This window comes from Ictidomys tridecemlineatus, chromosome 6 (assembly GCF_052094955.1).
Source record: "Ictidomys tridecemlineatus isolate mIctTri1 chromosome 6, mIctTri1.hap1, whole genome shotgun sequence".
Lineage (NCBI taxonomy): Eukaryota > Metazoa > Chordata > Mammalia > Rodentia > Sciuridae > Ictidomys > Ictidomys tridecemlineatus.
Window position 1 is genome coordinate 56,518,865 of NC_135482.1, and position 21,523 is coordinate 56,540,387.

The window sequence follows — 21,523 nt, forward strand, 5'->3', positions numbered from 1 at the left end:
CGTTCATTTAAAAAATTTGTCGTGTGGGTCCAGCATCTGAATGTTGAAGAAACACAGATGAATAAACAAGAAGACTCCTCAGGAGCTTTGAGTTTCTGAACCCCCTTATGTCAGCTCACTCATGGTCAATCCATGTTGTCCCCTCAGTGGCAGAGGAAGAGCTCACTCTTTCATCTGAAGCCTCCTAAATTTTGTAACCCTCTCCACATGTGTACACACACAGATAGCACCTGTTTTAGTCAGTTTTTGCATTACCAAAATACCCCAAAAGAACAACTTAAAAGATGAAAAGTTATTTTGGCTCAGGGCATCAGAGGTCTCAGACCATAGACAGCTGATTCCATTGCTCTGGGCTTACGGTGAGGGAAGAGCAGGGAAGAGGGAAGCTGCTCCCTCATGGCAGTAAGGAAGTAGAGAGAGGGAGGCAGAAGGGGCCACGGGGAAGATGAAGCCTTCCAGGGCAGGACCCAGTGGCCCATATCCTCCAACTGTGGCCTGTCTCCTCCAGCCATGTCCCATCTGCCTACAGTTAGTACCCAGTTAGTCCATCCAAACTAGGATGGACTGATTAGGTCATAATTAGTTCTCACAATCTAATCACTTGACTTCCAAACATCCTGCATTGCCACAGGAACTCTATAACAAACCATATCCTTATATCCAAACCATAACAGCACCCCTTCCACACATGAAGCACATTCAATGCACAGGACACACTAAACTAAAACTTTTTCTCCTGGTGGGGCTGATGTTCAGGATGTTTAGATTCACTCTTAGGAGCCCTCTTCAGGGGGTGAAGGAAGTGTGAAGAAGTCCCTGATCCCCATGCTGAGCTCCACTGGGATTCTGGCTACACAATGGTCAGACCTATGGCCCCAAGCATGGACTGTGACTCAAAGGTATCAAGAAAAGCAGTCCAAGCCTTCGTTCCAGACTCTCAGCAGAGCTTTCCTCTTTCCTCCTTCCTGACTTATTTCCTGGATGAGGGTCTGGGTCCACTTGCATGGATCTGTGAAGGGCACATGAGCCCACCTCACCAGAATGCACAGGATGGCACCAGAGGCTACCTCACTCCTTCCCTTTGCTGTGCTGGCCTTCTGTGAGGACAGGTCTTTGAGACCCCACCTCAAGTCTTCAACCCTAAGATCTTTGGTCCTATCAGGAAATGTGTGTCCCTTCATTTCTGGGGGTCCCCAACCCAGACCAAGTAGGGCTGGGAACGGGTCTGCACAATGAGCCCCACTTCTGGTCCTATCCAGTTCTGCTTTTCCTCTGGCACACCTCCCCTTCAGCAGAAGCTCCATTCTGCATGGAGGAAGGGGTGTGGGTGGGGTTGGCCTGATGTAAGAGAAAGTGGTTTCCTTGTAGCTCAGCTGAGTTCCCGTAATCTTAGCAGGTAGCTCTGCCTAGATGCTGTCAGTGTCCTGTTGACAAGGAGTGCTTAGCCCTTGGGGAGAGCCCCCAGGATCCATACAGGACTGTTCTTCATATAGCTGAGCCTCTGGTTTCTGCAGGAAGCTTCTTGCTTTAAGCTCATCTCCTCCTATTCTTTATCCATCAGAGACGTGATAAATGTGGACTGTTGGGAGGTGCTAAGAGCTACGAAACTCTGGTTTCTTTTGCCCCTACCCACCTCTCTGCCTCCCTGCCCTGCTTCCCCCAAGCCTTGTTGAGAAATGGCATCTTCCCCCTCACGCTGAGGGCTCCTCCATGGACAGTGGTTATGGGGTCCAGGCTCTAGCTGTCTTTGGTCTCCTGACGGGAAGTTCTCTCGTATCAGCCATGCTGGATACACACTGAACAAACACTTTTCCAGTGGTTAGGGCTCAGGGCTGTCCATGGCTGGCTGAGGCTCAAAAAACCCTGCTGTCTCAGTGGTGTGTGTTCAACTGAGTCTTTCTGCTTTCAGTCACTCAGTGTCTGAAGGGCTTGGATTCTGGATGTGTGACCAGGCAGGGGCGGCCCCACAGGAGGAGGAAGAAAATGTGATGGGTAACCAGGGCTGCTGTTAGGATGTGAAGTGTAAAAACTGTTATGCCTGCCTTGTGCAAGTCATTTCTTCTTCCCTTTCAGTAGCTCTGGGAGTGTCATTCCTGTACTTTCCCGTCATTCCTGGTGGTTTCCCAGCCCCCATTACCTTACCTTCCCCCTTTCAGATGGAAGAATTGGATGATGCAAATGATCCAATCCCTCCCTAGAGGGTCCAATTTCTCAATTATTTTAAACCTTGCAATTCAAATTTCATGTTTTCTTTTAAAATTTTAAAAATATTTTTATTTGAAGATGGACACAATACCTTTATTTACTTATTTTTTATGCTGAGGACCAGCTCCTCACACATGCTAGGCAAACACTCTATCGTTGAGCTACAGCCCCAGCCCTCTGTGGTTTATTTTTGAGAAAAAAATTCATTTCATTTGTCAATGGATAGACATTTATCACAAGACAGTGCAGCCTAGCATTGTCCCCCACCCAAACCCATCTTCCACTGACTTCTTGGACAAATATATTTTGTTGTCCTTGGCTTCTCAGTGTTCCTTATGTCACTCATGCTTAGGGTGGACTGGAAGACATGCTGCAAGAACAGCTGTTTGTGGAAATGTGCTCACCTTGTTGGTCTCTCTTTGAAAGAAAGATTTTTCATAAAACCCATAACCCAACATTTCTCTGAAAATGTGACTGCCGCTGACTATTCCTCTTCCTCCTCCTCCTCCTCCTCCTCCTTCTTTTCTTTTTCTTTTATTCCTGGGGACTTTTCCACCGAGCCACATCCTCAGCCCTTGCTAAGCCACTTAGGGCCTTGCTAAGTCGCTGAGGCTGGCCTTGCTTGTCTCCGCCTCCCAAGCTTCTTGGACTACAGGCGAGCACCACTGCACCTGGCTCCTCTTCTATTTTTATGCTCTAAGGAAGTCACAGAGAATGCAGTTGCTGCTATAGCTGGCACTTGGGCCTACACTAAGGTGGGTAACTTCAATTTCTGTAGAGAATTATTTTGTCCTGGTTGAACAAATATAAAGTGAAGAGCAAGAAAGGAAGACAAATTGTTGTGAAATGTTAGACTCATTTGACTAAATTTATGTGGTTTTATCAACTTGGAAACAATGCTCTCAATTTCCCTTTACAGTGTGTATCACAAAAATCTCCTGTCAACTAAAATGATGTTTCCTCTTACTGCACAAATCACAACTACTTCCTGTTGAGTAACATGATGTTTTGACTTTTATTTCAATATATCTTAGAATGAATATTCAGGGATAAATTCTTCATTGACTACATCTGAGAGACAGTTATTCAGTTGATCCCCCTTTACTTTACTTCTGATGTCAGATTTCTCCTTGGGAATCTCCCATTTCCTTTTCCCAGGGAAAAGAGGGACCTATTCTTTTTTTTTTTTTTTTTTAATATTTTATTTATTTGTTTAGTTAGTTTTAGGTGGACACAATATGTTTATTTTATTTTTATGTGGTATTGAGGATCGAACCCAGTGCCTCACGCATGCCAGGCGAGCTGGCTACCGCTTGAGCCACATCCCCAGCCCAAGAGGGACCTATTCTTATCTACTCTTTCGGTCTTTTTCTTGTAGTCCTAGAGAGAATAATGATCACTTGATTTTCTAAGGAGTGATTCTGGATGCTGAGCTAGGCTCAAGGAGCTTAGAAAACTATCCAAGTTGGTAGCTAGTTGGTGGTAGAGGTGGGTTTGGAACCCATGTGTGTCCTAATTTAAAATGTATCCTTCTGGGTTGGAGATATGGCTCAAGCAGTAGCACGCTCGCCTGGCATGCGTGCGGCCCGGGTTCGATCCTCAGCACCACATACAAACAAAGATGTTGTGTCCGCCGAAAAAACTAAAAAATAAATAAAATTCTCTCTCTCTCTCTCTTTAAAAAATAAAAATAAAAAAATAAAATGTATCCTTCTATTAAAAATTTTCTGCTGCCCAGGAAGACCCAGAACTAGGACTTGAGCAGGCAAACAAACAAACAAACAAAACAAAACAAAACAACAGAGAGACTCTGTATGAAGGGTTCCAATGTGTGTGAGTGTGGTGGAGATGGGGGATTTGGGGATCACTAAGGTGTGGGAAAATCAGAAGTGGTTAGGAAGAAAGTCCTTATATCAAGACATTCTTTGGAAATCCAATGGTCTCTATTGGAACTGATCCATGTAGATCAACAGTAAAAAAAACTTGAGGAGTTCATGCCAGAGTACCTGGTATTGGCCTGCCTACTACAACCCTCTGGTCTATGTCCTCCTCTATGACAGAAGTAGAATCTGTTTCATCCCAGCATATCTGCATCTGTCCCCTGTAAAGCCACGTGATTCATCTGACAATTTCCTTGGGTCTCTGCTGCCCTCTTTGCTAGTACCAGGAGATGCAGGTGGTGAGCCACCTCTAAGACAAGTATGACTTCATCATGAACTGTGACTCAGGCTTTGGGAGCCTGCTGGTCAGGCAGTTGGGCATGTGAGGCTTGAGTGTATTGCCTTCATTTCTGATGGAAGAGGCAGTTGAGCAGTTGAGGGACTAGACATCAGACAGGATGGAAATGGTGACCTCTCTGGATGTCACCAAGACAGACTGCATCACTGAAGCCATCCAGTAGGTGAAGAAATGTATGGGAGACAGAAGTATCACCCAAATTCCTGATGTGTCTGCTGGTTTCTTTTCTCTATGAAGAGAATGCCTCCTGAGTGTTTGCTGGAAAAACTCCACAGCTGTTTAGGGGACTTAAAGTAATAAATGCTTCCTTTCCCTCCCTGCCAACTTGAGACAGGCTGGAGAAAGGCTGGGGAGGTAGGCATGAAGGGTTTATGGAGGGAGGGCCTGAGGGGCAGTATGTGCTTTATGCTGTGGGCAGTGCAACCCCTGAGAGGGAATTGGAGCAGGGGAGCCACTTGAGCCAGTCAGAATCCAGGGACCCTGCTGACTGCAGGCTGGAGGGTGGCCCTGCGTGTGAGGAAGCTAAGACTGAAGCCAGAGATGTTCCCAAGAAGACAGTTGTAGGATCCCAGCAGAGAGAAGGTTGGGGAACTTTCTGGGGCAGGAGAGGAGAAGAAGAAGACTAAGGAGTGCAGAGGGCAAAGTCTTATAATTCATTGGATGTGAGGAACTGGCAGGAGATAGCTCTTAATTGGTGCCTTGAAGCAGAACAGGTAGTATTTAGAGAGGTAAACTAGCAGATACAAAATACTTGGAACATCATTCAAACATACAGAAGTGCTGGGTTGTGGTGACACATGCTATAATCCCAGAGATTTGGGAGATGAAAGCAGGAGTGTTGCAAGTTTGAGGCCAGCTATAGCAACTAAGTGAAAACCTGCCTCAAAATAAAAAGGGCTGGAGATGTAATTCAGTGGTAAAGCAACCCTGGATTCAATCACCAGTATTAGAAAAAAAAAAAAAAAAGCACAGAGAAGCAAGGCCATCATGATTTTTCCCCATTGCTGTATTTTCTAATGCCCAGGCCTCCTAGCTTATCTCATTCTAATTCTGTTTGGAATTTTCATTGAATTTATTTAGCTTTTTGTCTTTTGTTCTCTTATGGTTTGGATAGGAGATATCCCCCCAAATCTCCTGTGTTAATAATGCAAGAATATTCCAAAGTAAAATGATTGGCTTATGGGAGCTGTAACCTAATTAGTCCAATCCTAGTTTGAATAGACTAACTGGGTGGTAACTGTAGGCAGGTGGAGTATGGCTGGAGGAGGTAGGTCATTGAGTTGTTCCCTAGAAGGGTTCATTTTCCATGCAGTCCCCTCCCCACCTCCTTCTTCCTGGCCACTATTAGTGGAGCAGTGTGCTTCCACCATGCCCTTTCACCATGATGTTCTACTTCATATTGGGCCCAGAGCAATGGAGTCAGTCAGCCATGAACTGAAACTCTGAAATCATGAGCCAAAATAAACCTTTTCTCCTCTAAATTGTTCTTGTCATATATTTTGGTTGCAGCAATGAAGACCTGACTAACACAGAAATTGGTATCAAGGAGTGACATCATTTCTGTGACTAGACTGACCATGTGGTTCAGAAGCCTTTGGAAAGGGTTTGTGGGAGGAGTTTGGAAAAGTTTGTCGACACATGATGGAGAAGACTTGGAATCTTTTATACAGAGCTTAATGGGCAATCCTAGTGGGAACTCAGAAGACCAGAATGCTAATAGGAATACAGGCAGTATAGATTGTGCTCCCCTGGTTTCAGAGAAGAATAGGGACTCTATAGAAAATTGGGTTAGAGACCATTGTGTTATATTCTGGCAAAGAACTTATCTTCATTTTGCCCAAGTTCTGAGATTGAGTGAAGCTGAATTTAAAGGTGGTGTACCATTCACAGCCAAGAGTTTGACTTGAATCTAAAATGACACTTTGGACTTGGACTTTGGGGCTATACTGGGACTGTTAAGACTATGGAAACTCTTGAAGATAAACATAAATGCATTTTGCATTGTGAGATGGTCTAGGGATGAAATGTTATGGCTGGGATATGAGATATTCCCTAAAATCTTTTGTGTTATTGAAGGAATATTCAGAGATGAAATGATTCAATTATGAGAGCTGCACATAATCACCCATCCTAGTCTGAATGGACTAACTGGGTGGTAACTGTAGGCAGGTGGGGCATGGCTGGAGGAGGCGGGTCACTGGGGGTTTGCCCTGGAAGGATTCATCTTCCCCACTTTCTCTTCTTCCTGGCTGCCACGAGTGGAGTGGAACTTGTCTGCCATGCCCTTCCACTATGACGTTCTGCTTCATCTCAGGCCCAGAGCAATGGAGTCAGCCCACAATGGACTGAACCTTTGAAACTATGAGCCCAAATAAACTTTTCCTCCTCTAAGTAAGTTGTTCTTGTCATGAATTTTAGTCACAGCAATGAAAACCTAACTGACACACCTTCCAAGGTCTCTGAAGTCCTTGCCATTTGCTTTTCTGTCTTGCAACAGGGAACTTTCCTTTTTGGGGTAAAATTGGCTATTACTGAACCAGGCTTCTGCAAGACTAACAAAACCAACACTGTGAGGCTTGTGGGGGTTTTACAGGAGGCATGGGACAGGACTAGCCCAAAGGTCAGGGAGAATCTATGGTGAGAAGTTTCTTGTATCTTGTGATTGAACTGTACACAGTGGGGACAGAAGCAGACTCTTATCTGGAAACTTGGGTTCATCATTTGCACCTCCACCTTTAAGGTCAATCATTCATGTTCTGACTCACCCATAAAGTAAGGCTGTTTAACCCCATCCTATAGTGCTGTGGCCAGCTGGTCACCTAATACAAGCTTATTATAATTGGGGGCACTATCTCATCTAAACCCTCAACATTTTGAAGAATAAACTAAAGCTAGAGAGGGAAGACATGGTAGACTCATGGCCAGATAGTTAGGTTTGAAGATAGCTGATTTTCATGTTCATAGTTTTGTTGGCAGAGACCTTCAATTTGTGCAACAAAGATATTCCCAGAATGACAGCCAGATGTGTCTGAGTGTGAAATAGTTGTTCCTAGGGTAAGTTTTGGGTCATTCATAGGAAACGTGGATAGATTAGGTCTGGGGCATATCATTGTGGGCCAGTAATTCTTAGAAACTTTCCTACTAATTTAGAGATCTAAGTGGAACTAAAGGGATATGCAAGTACATTCAGTACCTTTTCTCATCCTAAGCAGACCTCAACATATTTGAAAACATTTGACAAAAGCAGGTTGAATCTGTCCTTGATGACAGACTGAATGGAGTATGTACTGACCACTTGTTTCCCCTACCACTACCATATACACCAAGTACTCACCTGACTAGGGCACCAAGCTCCCTTACCTTACCTTAAACTGCATGCCCACCTGCCTGGTGGAAGCCATGGTCTTCTGGAACTCTCCAAGGTTGGTCAAGATCTGTGAAACCAAGACTTGGGTGCTTGGAAGGGTCTAGTTGGGGTGCTGGGTGAAGGTGATGTGTCATGAAGTGGAAAATAGAGTGATGGGAAGGATAAGTTCAAGTCTCCAGGATCATAAGTCAACCCCCACCCCTCCTAACCTCTGCTCCAAGTTTTTCCTGGAACATTAGTCAGGACTCTGGGAATTTTATGAAGAATGAATCATCTCTTGCAGTCAAGAAATGGAGATCTGACTGCATATGTTGGCATCCTATTTCTCTGAGCAGTCATTCAAGGCTCTGAGGCTCGTGGCCCACCGTCCACACTGAGGAATACACATTTTTAAGGATTTTTTTTTTTAGTTATACATGGACACAATTATCTTTATTTTGTTTATTTATTTTTATGTGGTGCTGAGGATCGAACTCAGTAACTCACATGTGCAAGACAAGTGCTCTGCCACTGAGCCACAACCCCAATCCTGGAATATACATTTTGAGGAGGCATGAGCATCATGGGCAGGGTTCAGTCCTTGCCTGCTCTTCCTTGAGCCCACTTCCTAGTGTGTACACACATTGTACACCCAGGTGAAAATGAGCTGGAGGAGGTACAGGCTTTTCTCCTTATGGGAATGGAGTGGGTGGAAGGGTAACCACAAGACTCTCTCTGGGCCTCAGGTGGCAGCTCATCAGGGTCCCCTGTCATCTGGGAGTGGGAAGCATTCACATCCTAGCATGTGGTCCCCCAGCCCTCACACCATCTGCTTCCAGTGCCTGCCTTTTCAGTTTAAACCCAGCAGAATACTGCCTTAGCCAGCAGTTAGCAGGAAGAAAGTTCCAGGAAATGACTGGATTAGACCCAGGCCTGCTTTGGGCCAGTTCTGTGTTATCCTTCTCCAAGGCCAGAGCCAACTCCCAGATCTCACCTGCATCTTCAAAAACAGGGAAGCTCACTGTCCTTGGGCCTGATCAGCACTTGGGGGATATTATCTAAGTCTTCCCAGCCATAACTGGGCAAAAAGTGACTGGGGGATGCTTTCCAGATCCGCTGTACTGTGGGGAAGGTATGAAGTAAGTCAGGTTTGCCTGCCACCACTCCCTCCTCCATCATCTATGTGCTTTGGGTCTGCTTTTCAGAGATGGGTTTGTGATCTAACTCCACACGTACTCCCATCATCCTCAGTTCAGAATAACCAAGATGAGACACCTGCTTTATCTGCTTTGGGGGCTGGCCAGATTTGGTAAATAGTGCAACATAGAGCTAAAACCCGAGTTCCTTTCCTTCTCGGGAACTTGTGGTTTATTTCTGTGTCAGACTCTTGGAACAGGAAAGGTGTGAACTGTGACCAGGCTCATCCCAATGAAAGGTGACCCTGGAGGTTGAGCCAAGAAACCACCCTGGGCTCCAGCATCATTCTGTCCTTGCTTCTTATGCAATCCTGGGTGTGGCCCCCTCAATACACACACCTACCTGGTTTCCTTATTCCTTTGCTTTACCAGCTTCCCTCCTGCCTTTCTGTGAGCTCTCTGCCCCATTGCCTAGAATTTCTCCTTCCTCTCCAATTCCTAACCTTGTTATTTTCCAAGTCTTGAGCCCCCTATAGAATAGTCCTCCCCTCCTCCTGTGCCTCTTCCTTCTCAGAGCCAAGGACTCTTCCCAGGCCTTTTCCACAGCTGCCCTGTGAACTAACCATGCATTTCCATCATCTGCCTGAACCTCAGGCTCAGTGATGCTTGGATCAAAATGATCCCTTCCTTGCCTTCCTGTCCATGCCCAACTCTCGCCTACTGGCTTCTCTTGCCACCTGTGGTTCTACTGGTCAAGGTCCCCTACCTTCAAATCACTCTGACTCCTAACTTCCATTCAATTAGCCACTGTGTCTCCTGGCTTCAGAGTTCCCTTCCACTGTCACCCCACCTTCAGTCTTCGTGTTTCATCAGATCACCTAGAGTACTGAAATAAAGTCCTGAGGGTGAACGAAAGATACCTTCCTGGTTAGGGAGCTGCTATGCCCTCTGTCTTTGGCTCCCTTCATTGGTAGGGGTGGGTGGAATTCTGAAATGGTTTGGAAGGCAGTGGGGACTCCTTGCTGATGACCTGAGTATCACTCCACAAGCCAGGCCCTGAGTATCTCAGGTCTTTCTGCTTTCTGGTAGGTGGGGCCTCATATCCATATCCCCGCAATGGGAGGGCCCAGCTTCCTCTGGCCTCAGGACAATGGAGGCACACCACCTGGGAAAACCCTTTGTTTTTCATCATCTCTGATGATGGAGACTCACTTAAGATCTCCAAAGAGTTGATGATCTGGGCTTCAATTTCTCTTGGGGTTTGGAGGGCATAGCCCAATTTTATTTTGAATTCATGAATTCATCTTAATGCTTTCCCTGAAAATAAAAGTTAGATTTATACACATGCCTGTACTCATGACAAATGATTTTGATCCCTAGGCTGGAGGGGGAATTGGGGTGGGGCTTTTCCAGGGCAGGGGTCCCTATACAGGGCAGGGGTCCCTAGGCTGAGTTTTCCTTTCTTATTTGCCCTCTCATGCCATCCAGGTGAACTTCTTTGTGGCACCCACATTGCCACTGGGGACCTTCCCATTTTGGCACCTTCACCCATCAGGGCAGGGGGAGAGAGGGAGGTAATCACCAGAGCTGTCAGAGGTGACATGCTTCAGGTTGGACTTGAATTTCTTGCATCTTGGCTAATTGGTGGTGATGTATCCACCTATAAAGATGACAGAGTATCTTAGGCAGGGCCCTGCATCTGTTGCAAGTAGTAGAAGCTCTCCTTACCTGTGAGTTCCAGCAGACTGTCACCAGGGACCTAAGAACCAACCTCTCCTGCTGTTTCCTGAGCCCTGTTCTTCTTTGCCATCAGCTCCCCACTGCTCAATGGCAGCACTCACGGACCTCTCTTTTATGTATCGCTGGTTCAAGAATTGCAATCTTGTTCGCAACCTCTCAGAGAAGTATGTCTTCATCACCGGCTGTGACTCGGGCTTTGGGAACCTGTTGGCCAGACAGCTGGTTGATCGGGGTATGCGAGTGCTGGCTGCTTGCCTCACTGAGGAGGGAGCCCAGAAACTTCAACAGGATACCTCCTACCAACTGCAGACCATCCTACTAGATGTCACCAAGACTGAGAGCATCAAGGCAGCAGCCCAGTGGGTGAGGGACCAAGTGGGCGAGCAAGGTGGGGCAAACAGCATTCTTTGGCTTTCTCAGTTTACGCTATTTCTGCATCTCTCTGTCTCCCCCTCCTCCCTCCCTGCTTCCTCATCATCTGACAGTATTAGGGACACTGATGTCCAAAGGCGGTGGGAGAGTTGATGTAGGGAATGAGCAGGGAACTGGGGCTGGGGGCTCTGGTTCTGTCAGGTTGGAAAGCACTACATGGTTTGTCCTGTTCACATGAAGAGGTGATTTCCCAAGAAAGGGTTCTCTCCCGGAAACTCAGGGACAGGGCAGAGGTTATGACAGGAAGCAAGGGAGGAAAGACGTATTCTGTATATTCAAACCTCTCAAGACGGAGGCCTCTTGGAAACGTCAGCAGTCCTACCATCTCCTATAGAAATTCAAGCATATTTCTTGTAGTGCTCAGGCTAGGGGCAGAGGCAAGGGGACAGGAGGTTGGATGCCGTGAGCGGGGGCATTCTCTGTGGTTAACTGTGTCAGGCAGCGGGGAGGCAGATCTCTTCCTTACCTCTCCATGGAGGTTGGTGCCTACATCTGAGTGGCTACTTGCATTGAGAAAGGAGGCTGTGAGCTGGGGCTGGACCAAGAGTATGGGGGGCTCTGCCCAGTGAACTTCCAGCACACAGGGTGTGGGTGCAGGATAGGGAGGAACAGGATAGTTCTGTAGTAGAAACAGAAACCCAGAGGAAGTCCTCACTCCCAAGGAAATGAGTTTAGAGCCTCAGTCCAGGTGGGAGCAACAGAACCCTGGAACCCAGGAGGAGCCAAACAGTAGCTCCTTGTTTTACTTTTTTCTTTAGCATTTATTGCCATCCAATACAATGCAATACTTATTTTTCTTGTTTATTGATTGTTTCCTGTGCTAGTTTCCTGGGAACAGAACTTTTTTGTCTCTTACTTACTACACATCCTTAGCAAGAGTGAGCCTCTTTCTCTCTGCCAGGCTTCCTCAGCCAGCTCCTTACATTCCACCTCAAGCCACTTGCATTCATGACTCAGTGGCTGTATTTGTCTCCTATTGCTGCTATAACGAATTCACACAACACAGTGGCTTAAAAACACATGTTTATTATCTTGTAACTCTGGAGGAAACAAGTCTAAAATGGGTCTCATTAGGTTACATTCAAGGGCTCAGCAGAACTATGCTCTGTCTGGGGGCAGGGAAGATCCATTTCCTTGCTTTACCCAGCTTCTAGAGGGTGCCTGCATTCCTTAGCACATGGCTGCTTCCTCCATCTTCAAGGCCAGCAAAGTTGGCCTGCATCCTTCACCCTTTTTCCATCTCTCTGGTTCTCTGGCTTCTGCTTTCTTTTACTTAGAAGGACTCCTGTGATTCTCTTGGGCTTCTCAGGCAAACCTGGGATAATCTCCCAATTAAGGTCAGTTGATTAGCTACCTCAATTCCATCTACAACCTCAATTCTCCTTTCCCATGTAAGCCCATGTGCCACAGGTTCCTGGGATTAGGAACCTAATACTAATACTTGGGGGATGATTATTCTGCCTATGCAATATTCTTACTCTAAGAAGCACGAAGTACTGGGGGTGGGGAAGGGGAGACAATTCTTACATGCTTTCTTATTGCCCCTGAGTGTCCCTGAATATAAAATTGGCACAGTTCTAAAGCTGTTAGCCCTGCTCTGACTATTCTCTGGTTACTCGTTTTTAAAAATATATATATATATTTATTTTTTTAGTTGTAATTGGACACAATATCTTTATTTTATTTGTTTATTTTTATGTGGTGCTGAGAATCAAACCCAGGGCCTTGCACGTGCTAGGTGAGTGCTCTACCACTGAGCCACAACCCCAGCCCAAGATAGATAGATAGGTAAAAATAAGGTTATCCTAGTTCCCCAACAGGTAATGCATCCTCTGCTGGAGACATTTACCAGGACAATCAGAGGTAGTAGTGCTGTGTGTCCCTTTTCCACAGGCAGAGACCACTGGGGTTTTATGGTCTGTGGGTCTCAGCAACCTCATTTTCTCCTCTGTAAGGCCAGAGTCTCCCCCAGCTGGAAAGATTCCAAACTCTGCCAATCAGTTAATCTCCTTTAGTTTCTCAAATGGCAAGAAAACAGGAGAATGGGGGTGTGGCTTAGGTGGGGACCTGGGGGGAAGGTGGCCAGGATTGATGTTCACATTCAGATCTACCCTCAGGAGCGAGTGACTGTGCTGGCAGAGTACCTTGAGATATTGGTCAAGGTTGGGGTATAATGGGGTTGGGAAAAGGAAGTAGCCAGGGTTCCCTGGATCCTTGGGTGAAAAAGCCAGAAGGAGCCCTTGAAGGTCATTGAGGGGCTTTTTCAGTGTGATTTTAGTATTATGCTCCCCTAGTGGAATTCTACTAAAAAACTCAAAGGAGTGCTTCTCCTGCAGCTCCCTCCCCCACCAGGCTTTTGGGACTGACTGGGAACAATCTCCCTACTGAAGTCTGACGAAGAATCTGAGGCCCAGACAGGAAGCCGTCTGTCCAAGGCCTGGAGTTAGAAGCAGGCCTAGATCTTGAGGTTCTCCAGTCCTGAGGCCCTACAGAGTTGGGCCTAAATAACTTACCATAATTTTTCTCCATTCATGTGCAACCCAATTTAAAGAGAGCCCTTTTCACATTTCTCATGAGTATTTTATTCAAGTGTTTTATACACTTATAAATATGACATTTTTCTCTCTGGTCTGCCTTGTTTGACTTTTTTCTTTAGCATTTATTGCCATCTTGAGGGGCAAGACCTTGTCTTGTTCAGTTTCTGTCTCCTTCACCTTTTAAGTGGCACAGAGTAGATGTGTAGGAATGAATAGATGTGTGAAGGATGAATGAATGAATAAGTGAATCGATTTTGGTAATAGGTGAAATGGAGTTGGTTTCTTACACTTAGGTGAATAGAGAAAGGAAGCCTGATTGACAATGGAATTCAGACTTGAATTCATTGGTAGGAAAATGGTATCTCCTATCTTTGAGCTAATAGCTTCAGTGCTATTAGCCACATGCAGCCTGGGTTGTGACTGGTACAGAGCCGGTTGATAGACTATGTTAATCAGAAAAAAGTGCCCCTTCAAGGGAACATGAGTCTGTAAAAGGCATATGATTTTTCCGGCTGTTGTAACTTCCCACCCCTGCTCCAAACCATGCCATCTAGTGTCTTATACACCTACTCGGCCAAAAGGTAGCCCTGAGCAGGTGGGTAATGGTCCCTGGTGCTTTCCCAGAGACACTGATTTCTGTGTGGTTCTTTCTCTCTCCTCTCATCCTTAGGCCTCTGGGCACTGGTGAATAATGCTGGTGTGGGCCTGCCCAGTGGTCCCAACGAATGGCTGACCAAGGAAGACTTTGTGAAGGTGATCAACGTGAACCTGGTGGGACTGATCGACGTGACCCTCCACATGCTACCTATGGTCAAGAAAGCCCGAGGCAGGGTGGTCAACATGTCCAGCTCTGGTGGTCGTGTAGCGGTCATTGGTGGTGGTTACTGTGTCTCCAAGTTTGGTGTTGAAGCCTTCTCTGACAGCATCAGGTGACTGGGCCTTGGTAACACCACCTGGGTGGGGATCTTGGGTGTTTTAATTCAGGAAGAGAGGGCTGGGGTGACAGCATGGGGGCGGGGCAGTTCTGGAACAAGGGAGCTAAAGCAGTAGCAAGAGGGAGGCTAGATGTTCTCCAAAGATCAAGAGAAGAAGGGATGAGGAGAAGAGGTGAATGGAGATAAACCCTTGAAGGAGGATGCAAGCCTTGTATAGACCACCTCCCTTTCATCAGGTATGGTGCTGAGCATGGGGCTGAGAGTGGGAAGGACCTGGTGAAGGCAAGATCTTGGCCTAGATCCTCCACTGACTTCCTCCCTATGGGGTTTGCCTTATGCAAAGTGCCCAGAGACTGCTGAACCAGCTTAGGAAAGGGTTATTTGCATGAAGGCAGTGAGTATCTGGGACAGCTGCACAGGAGTGGGGGGACCTCCAGGTTCCTGGTAAGACAAGTCCTTCCAGAAGTGAATCTCCCTAATGACTGTCATCATGAGGCCCAGAGCAAATGCAACTCTAATTTCCCAGGCGTGAACTCCACTACTTTGGGGTGAAGGTCAGCATCATTGAGCCAGGGAACTACCGGACATCCATTCTGGGAAAGGAGGGTTTAGAGATACGCATGCAAAAGCTGTGGGAACGGCTTCCTCCAGAGACCCGGGATAGCTACGGAGAAGAATACTTCCGCATCTGTGAGTTCCCCCGAGGGAGTGGGGTCTCAGAGAGGGGAAGGGAAATTTGGGGGTTGCTGACTGGCCTTCAGTTTACAGATGATGGAAAAGAGGCTCAGAAGGACTCAGGGCCTGAGGCCATACAACTAGCATCAGGGCTGGGGTTTGAGAATAGAGACCAAATGGCAGATTCATGGGGGAGTCAAGAGAGATGCTGCCTACTCCTGGCACTTACCCTTGAATATCACTGAGCAGGTTGAGTCAGGTGAAAATGCACTGAGATAAATATAGAGCAGTGATCAAGAGCATGGCTGCCCGGGTCAGAGTCCTGGCTCTACTCCCTTACTAGCTTGGAGGCTTTGGACAAATTCATTAGTCTCTCTGTACTTCAGTTTTCTCATCTGGAAAATGGAGCTAATGATAGAGCCTACTTCACAGGGTTGCTGTGAGGATTAATATGTGTGAAGTGTCTTGCACCAGGTACTTGTTATAGAAAGAGGAAAATGATGGGCTAGGTTGTGGCTCAGTGGTAGAGCGCTCGCCTAGCATGCACTAGGCACTGGGTTCGATTCTCAGCACCACATAAATGTAAAATAAATATATTGTGTTCACCTAAAACTTAAGAATAAATATTAAAAAAAGAAAGAGGAAAATGAGCACATGGGTATTTAGAAAGGAAGGTCTCTAGGAAACTTTCTTATGTTCCTGAGCTAGGGATCTCCTGTGAACCTTAGGTGCTTGGGAGGGTGAAGGAGGAGGTCTCAGCTCTTTACCATCCTGCCTAACATTGTGCAGCTTGTCCAGTTTGGGGATGAATGGAGCCTCAGGCTTTAGGGAACATGAGAGGATATGGGCTAAAGGTGCAGTGGAGGGAGAATGGGCCAAAAGGTCTGTTGATGTGTCTGCTGGTAGAAAAGAGAAGGTCATTTTGAGGACCAGAGTGCCCCACATTCACTCAGAGAATCTGATCTCAAAGAGCCAGTTGGTTTCAGGAGAGTGGGATTCACTGATTTCCTAGGTCTCTCCATTTCACAAGTCCCAGGGCCTGGAGAGAGAGCAGGCCCCAGGCTCCCCTCTGTAGCTGCCCTTGGGTGGGGCAACCTTTGTCAGTAGCACCTGGCCTGGTGTAATTAGCTGACACCTCCTTGGCAGCCATCTCCCTTCTCCAGTTTTCTCTCTGATGATGCCACCAGCCAAGAGTGTAGGGCTGGCTCTGTGCTGCCTTAGGAATCGTCCCTGGGTCCAGAGTGAAGCAGCCATGCACCCAGTCCAGTTCCTGCTCCCTCTAGGCCTCAATGTTCTTGTCTCATGTTTCCCTAACCCAGATTTTTCTTTTTCTCTTTTACCTTACTTCCATGTATCATCCCAAGAGGCAATTTTCTGTTGTAGTTAGGAACTAGCCGGCATGGATGTAGATTTTGCAGATGCGGGCCTTGGACAAGTTACTTACTTTCTTAATTTTTACATCTGTAATAACTTATGAGAATGTACATATTCTCATTTAATATATATGTATATATACATATATATATGTACACACACATACACACACACACACACACACACACACACACACACTTGTAGAGTAGTTCCTAGTGCTTGGTAAAAAAATTTGATTTAAAAGTTTGTGGTGGTTTTTATTATCTTTCCTTAGACTAAGTGTGATTTCCTTTATTTGATTACAGTGGTATCTACAAGATATAAGTTCTTATACTGTAAAGAGATTCTTAAATTATAATAATCCAAAATTATAATCCAAATTTCGTTGATGTGTTAGTTAGCTTTCTGTTACTATAATAAACACCTGAGACAATCAACTTATAAAAAGAAAAGGTTTATTTTGGCTTACAGTGTTAGTGGTTTGAGTTCACAGTCAAGTTGGCTCCATTGTTGCTTTGGGCCTATGGCAGTACATTATGGAGGAAGCATATGGCAAAGCAAAACAACTCACCTTGTGGAAGCAAAAAAGAGGAAGAAGAAGAGACTTGGGTCCCACAGTCTCCTTTGAGGTCATGCCCCCAATGACCTAAAGACCTCCCAAAAGGACCCACGTCTTAGTGTCACAACCTCCTAAGCTAAGGACTAAGCCTTTGACTCATGGGCTTTTGGGGGACATTCCAGATTGAAACTATAGCAATGGGCTAAATGTTATCATGCAATGAAACCCATGGCAGGTCTGCAGAAAGTTTTATTTTAGTGACATGCTGTCCTGGACATTGCACATCAACAGAATTAAAAGCTAAGAAACAAAAACCAAGAAAGCGCTTCACTCAATATACCTTTCAGAGAAAGGCTGCCATGTGCCAGGTATTGTGTGGAACTAGAAGTTGGAGCAGACAAAGCAGTGTGCTTTCCCCTTACTGCCTGTAGCTTTAGACCCAGTAGGGGAGACAAATGTTATTAAAAAGCACACACATTTCATGAAAAATTGTGGTTAAGTGCAATTGAAGAGAAAACAACGCTATGAAAGAAGAACAGGGATGGGAGTTGGAACCCCAATTCGGATTATGGCATGGGGAGATTTTCTCTGAGTTGACCTTGAGAAAAAATTAGAGTTAGGCATTGCTGGAAAGTGGAAAAGGGGCTGAGAAGGGGGATTTTTGCAGGAGAGCTCAGGGGCAGGACATTCCTTTGGAGGGACTTTAAGGAAGCCAGCAGGTAGGGAGCGGTGAGGGCTAGCTGAAGGGCACAAAATAAATTAAAGCATTAAAGCACACTGAGAAATAAGGATGTGATCTGATCTATAGCTGGGAAAGACCACTCTGATTGCTGCAGTGTTCCTCCAGGTAGACAAGATGGTGGTTTGGACTAGAGAGGAGGTAGAGGATGTAGAAAGAAGTTGCTGGATGCCAGGTGTATATTAGACTAGCGGTTACTGGGGAAGAGCGAGAGGGAACCCTCAAGGAGGAGTGCTAGGATTATGCTGAAGAACCTGGTAGATGGGGATATCATTTACCTGTTGATTAGGAAAGACTCTGTGAAGAGATCTTTGGAGAAGTGTTCCTTAAAGAAAAAAAATCTTTTGGTTCTGGACATATTAGAATTCTGCCAGGAGAAAAAAAAAATGTCCCAAGGATTTACATCAGTTAGGACTTTCTCAGTTTCAAGTGACAGAAAATCCAACCAAACTTATTGAAGGAGAAAAGAATTCCTTGACCCACATGACTAAAAAGTTAAACAAAATTGACTCCAGGCACAACCCAATCCAGCTCCAAAGTGACACCGTTAGGCCTTGGTTTCACCCTACTACTTGGTTCTTCTTGTTTGTATTGTGACTCTAGACTCACAAACTCTCTTTGCTTTGGAAACCTCATGGTTACAGCATCTCCTCACCTCCTTCCAAAGTGAGGTCTCCTGAGAACAGGGGACAGTTCTTTCTAGAAGATTCCCTGAAAATCCTAAAGTTCATTCTAATCTGGACGGCTGGATCAGAGGAAACTGCAGAACGTTCTCAACCTCGAATTAATCTCCGTGCCCAGGGAAATGTGAAAGTCCTACTGGCTCAGGCTGGGTCATATGCTCTACCTAGACCTAAGACTCAAGAGCCAGGGAATCATGGATCCCCAAAGGGAAGTCTGCAGCTGTTGGGAACAAAAGGACTGGATGTTAGTGGGGGAGGGAATGTACTGTAAATTCTCTGTGTGATTCCCCCTAAAACTCCCTGGGCAGAGAGTGGTCCAAGTCATTTATGGGCTGCTGTGAAGCTAGGTGAAGCATAGATTCAGCCAGAGTCTGGAAAGAACATAAAGTCACTTCCTAAGTAAGTCCTCAGTGCGGGCAAGGACTGTAGAGTCTCTAGTGCTGTCCATGACGGAATCTGCAGGAAAGCAAATGTCCTCTGAAAACTACTTGTCACAAAGCTGGTATTGTTATGCTGAAGAATAATAAGGAGAGGGCTTATGAAATCCATAGGCTGATTCATTTGTAGTCCACCCCATGATTTCAGAGGAAAATTTTCAGGCAGGTGTCAACCACTTTTAGATAAACATTTTCCCAGGGGGTTATACTCTCAATTTTCACCTCAGTTACCTAGTGATTACAGGGATGAGACAGGCCTCTGAGAACCCGGCAGGGGAGATCCAAAAGCAAATACAACACCATGCAGAGAATCAATAGTGGGCATGCAAGCGAAGCAACGTTAACAGAACAGAGACTTAATTCCTCTGTCACAAAAGCCTCAAAGAGGAAACAATGGATGCCTTAGAGAGTTTTGAAGGATGAACAGGAGTTCATAAAAGGGAAAGAGACAGCAAATGTTTCCCACAGAGAAGCACGAGCAACATCTGGAGGCATGACATCTGGAAATATGATATGACAAAGATCGCATTTTATGCCTTTGCAGGCAGTGTGATTCCAAATTTGGACTCCAGCAGTCCTTCTGATCATGTTACACAACTCTCTAAACTTCAGCTTAATCATTTAAAAAAATATAATAATTCCTCCTTCAAAAACTATAGAACGAAACAAAAATGTAAAGTACTCCTCTAAGCCATAGAACAAGCTCAACAGACCTTAGGCATTGTTATGATTACTAGTCTGGCACAAGTGAAGTGTGTAGGAGACTGGGACAGGGATAGATTAAGGATCAGAGCCTAAAAGACCATTTTGGTGGTTACACTGAGGAGTGTGAATCTTAGCCTTTCAAATAGCTTTGAGCAAGGTGTGGCATGAAGACATGAAGTCACACATCATGGTGGTTATGAGAAGTGGGGGGCCAATAGTAAGACACAAGAGATATTCAAGAGTGGTCACACAGTGCTGTGTTAGACAAATGATAACCACTTGCTGTGGCTAACCAAACAGGCCCCTAGCTTATGAACTCCAAGACATGCCTCAGATTTCTTGTGTGTGTGTGTGTGTGTGTGTGTGTGTGTGTGTGCGCGCACATGAGTGCATGTGTGCATGGTACTGGTGATTGAATCCAGGGCCTGCTGTATGCTAGGCGAGTGCTCTACTACTGAGCTAATCCCCAGTCCTTTAAATTTTATTTTGAGACAGGGTTTCACTAAATTGCTCAGGCTGACTCAAACTTGTAATCCTTCTGCCTCAGCCTCTCAAGTATCTGGAATTACATGTGAGTGATAATGTACACAGCTCTTGGAGTTGTTCTTAATGATATCCAGAGTAGAACTGTATGGATGACTTGTTGATAGCAACTGACAGGAGCACATTCCCAAAGAAGTGATGCTTAGAATCACAGGGGCAAGCACAGAAATAGAGATCACAGTTCTTGTGCTAACAGGCCTGAAGCTGAGCCTCAACCAGGCGTGGTTACCACTGCTGCTGCTGGGGATAGCCAAGGACCTAATGTCTTTTCTCTTCCGAACTCTGCTGGGGAGGACATCAAAAATTTCCATTTTAGTAGGGCCCAGTGATGGACACCTGTAATTCCATAGGCTCAGGTGGCTGAAGCAGGAGAATAGCAAGTTCACAAGCCAGCCTTAGCAAAAGCAAGACACTAAGCAACTCAGGGGGACCCCCTCTCTAAATAAAATGCAAAATAGGGCTGGGGATGTGGCTTGATGGTTGAGTGCCCCTGAGTTCAATCCCTAATACCCTCCCCCAAAATTCCCATTTTAGCCCCATCCCCTACTTCTTGGGGAGTCTATATGAAGACTAGGACCTGTCCCTAGCAAAGAATAGGGGTCAGAAGTTCAACTGTTGTGGCCGAAATGCCAAAGTTTGGACCTTGCTCTTTTATAAACTCTCTTGCTTAATTCTCTCAGGAAGAAAAACTTTTCCCCAGGTGTCCAGATCCAAAGCCCATGTTCTTCCCCACCATCTAGGAGAGTGATGGGCTAGATGGGAACTTGTGTCTCCCTTTCCACTCCATGCCCAGCAGGTGTCCATACAAAATAAGAGCTAATAAATATTTGAGAGGACAATGGAAGGATGTGCTTCGTATCACCTCCCACTGTCCACCTTGCCCAGCTGGTTTACTATTTTTAACAACATTTTTCCCCCCTGCATGCTTTTGTAGAAAATATGGAAACTCTAGAAAGTGAAGAAAAAAAAATGAAAAAAGCCTAGGAATCCCACTACCCGATCACGTAGCCTGCTACTAATCAATCATCTTTGCTATTCTCCAAGGCAGGTAGCATTATCCCTGTTTTACAGATAATGAAAGTTTAAGCTCTAAGTGGCACCGTCATATAAAGAACTGGCACAGCTCTTCTCATTGCAGTCACTAGAATTCAATGCACAACTGTGAAATTGAGGAACACAAATAAGAGGAATTGTAATGATCTTATAAATGTGTGTGTGAAAACCTGCCTGAAATGTTAG

General features: G+C 45.7%; 1 protein-coding gene across 1 annotated transcript in view; it reads left to right on the forward strand.

The window, feature by feature from the left end:
* Positions 1-40: 40 nt before the first annotated feature.
* Sdr9c7 (short chain dehydrogenase/reductase family 9C member 7) overlaps positions 41-21,523 on the forward strand; it is a 23,268-nt gene continuing 1,785 nt past the window's right edge. Inside the window, exons 1-4 of the mRNA XM_005335650.4 lie at positions 41-2,960; positions 10,739-11,053; positions 14,305-14,563; positions 15,096-15,259. Coding sequence (XP_005335707.1) covers positions 10,753-11,053; positions 14,305-14,563; positions 15,096-15,259 — 724 coding nt within the window. The 5' untranslated portion in view covers positions 41-2,960; positions 10,739-10,752. The remainder of the gene's footprint in view (positions 2,961-10,738; positions 11,054-14,304; positions 14,564-15,095; positions 15,260-21,523) is intronic.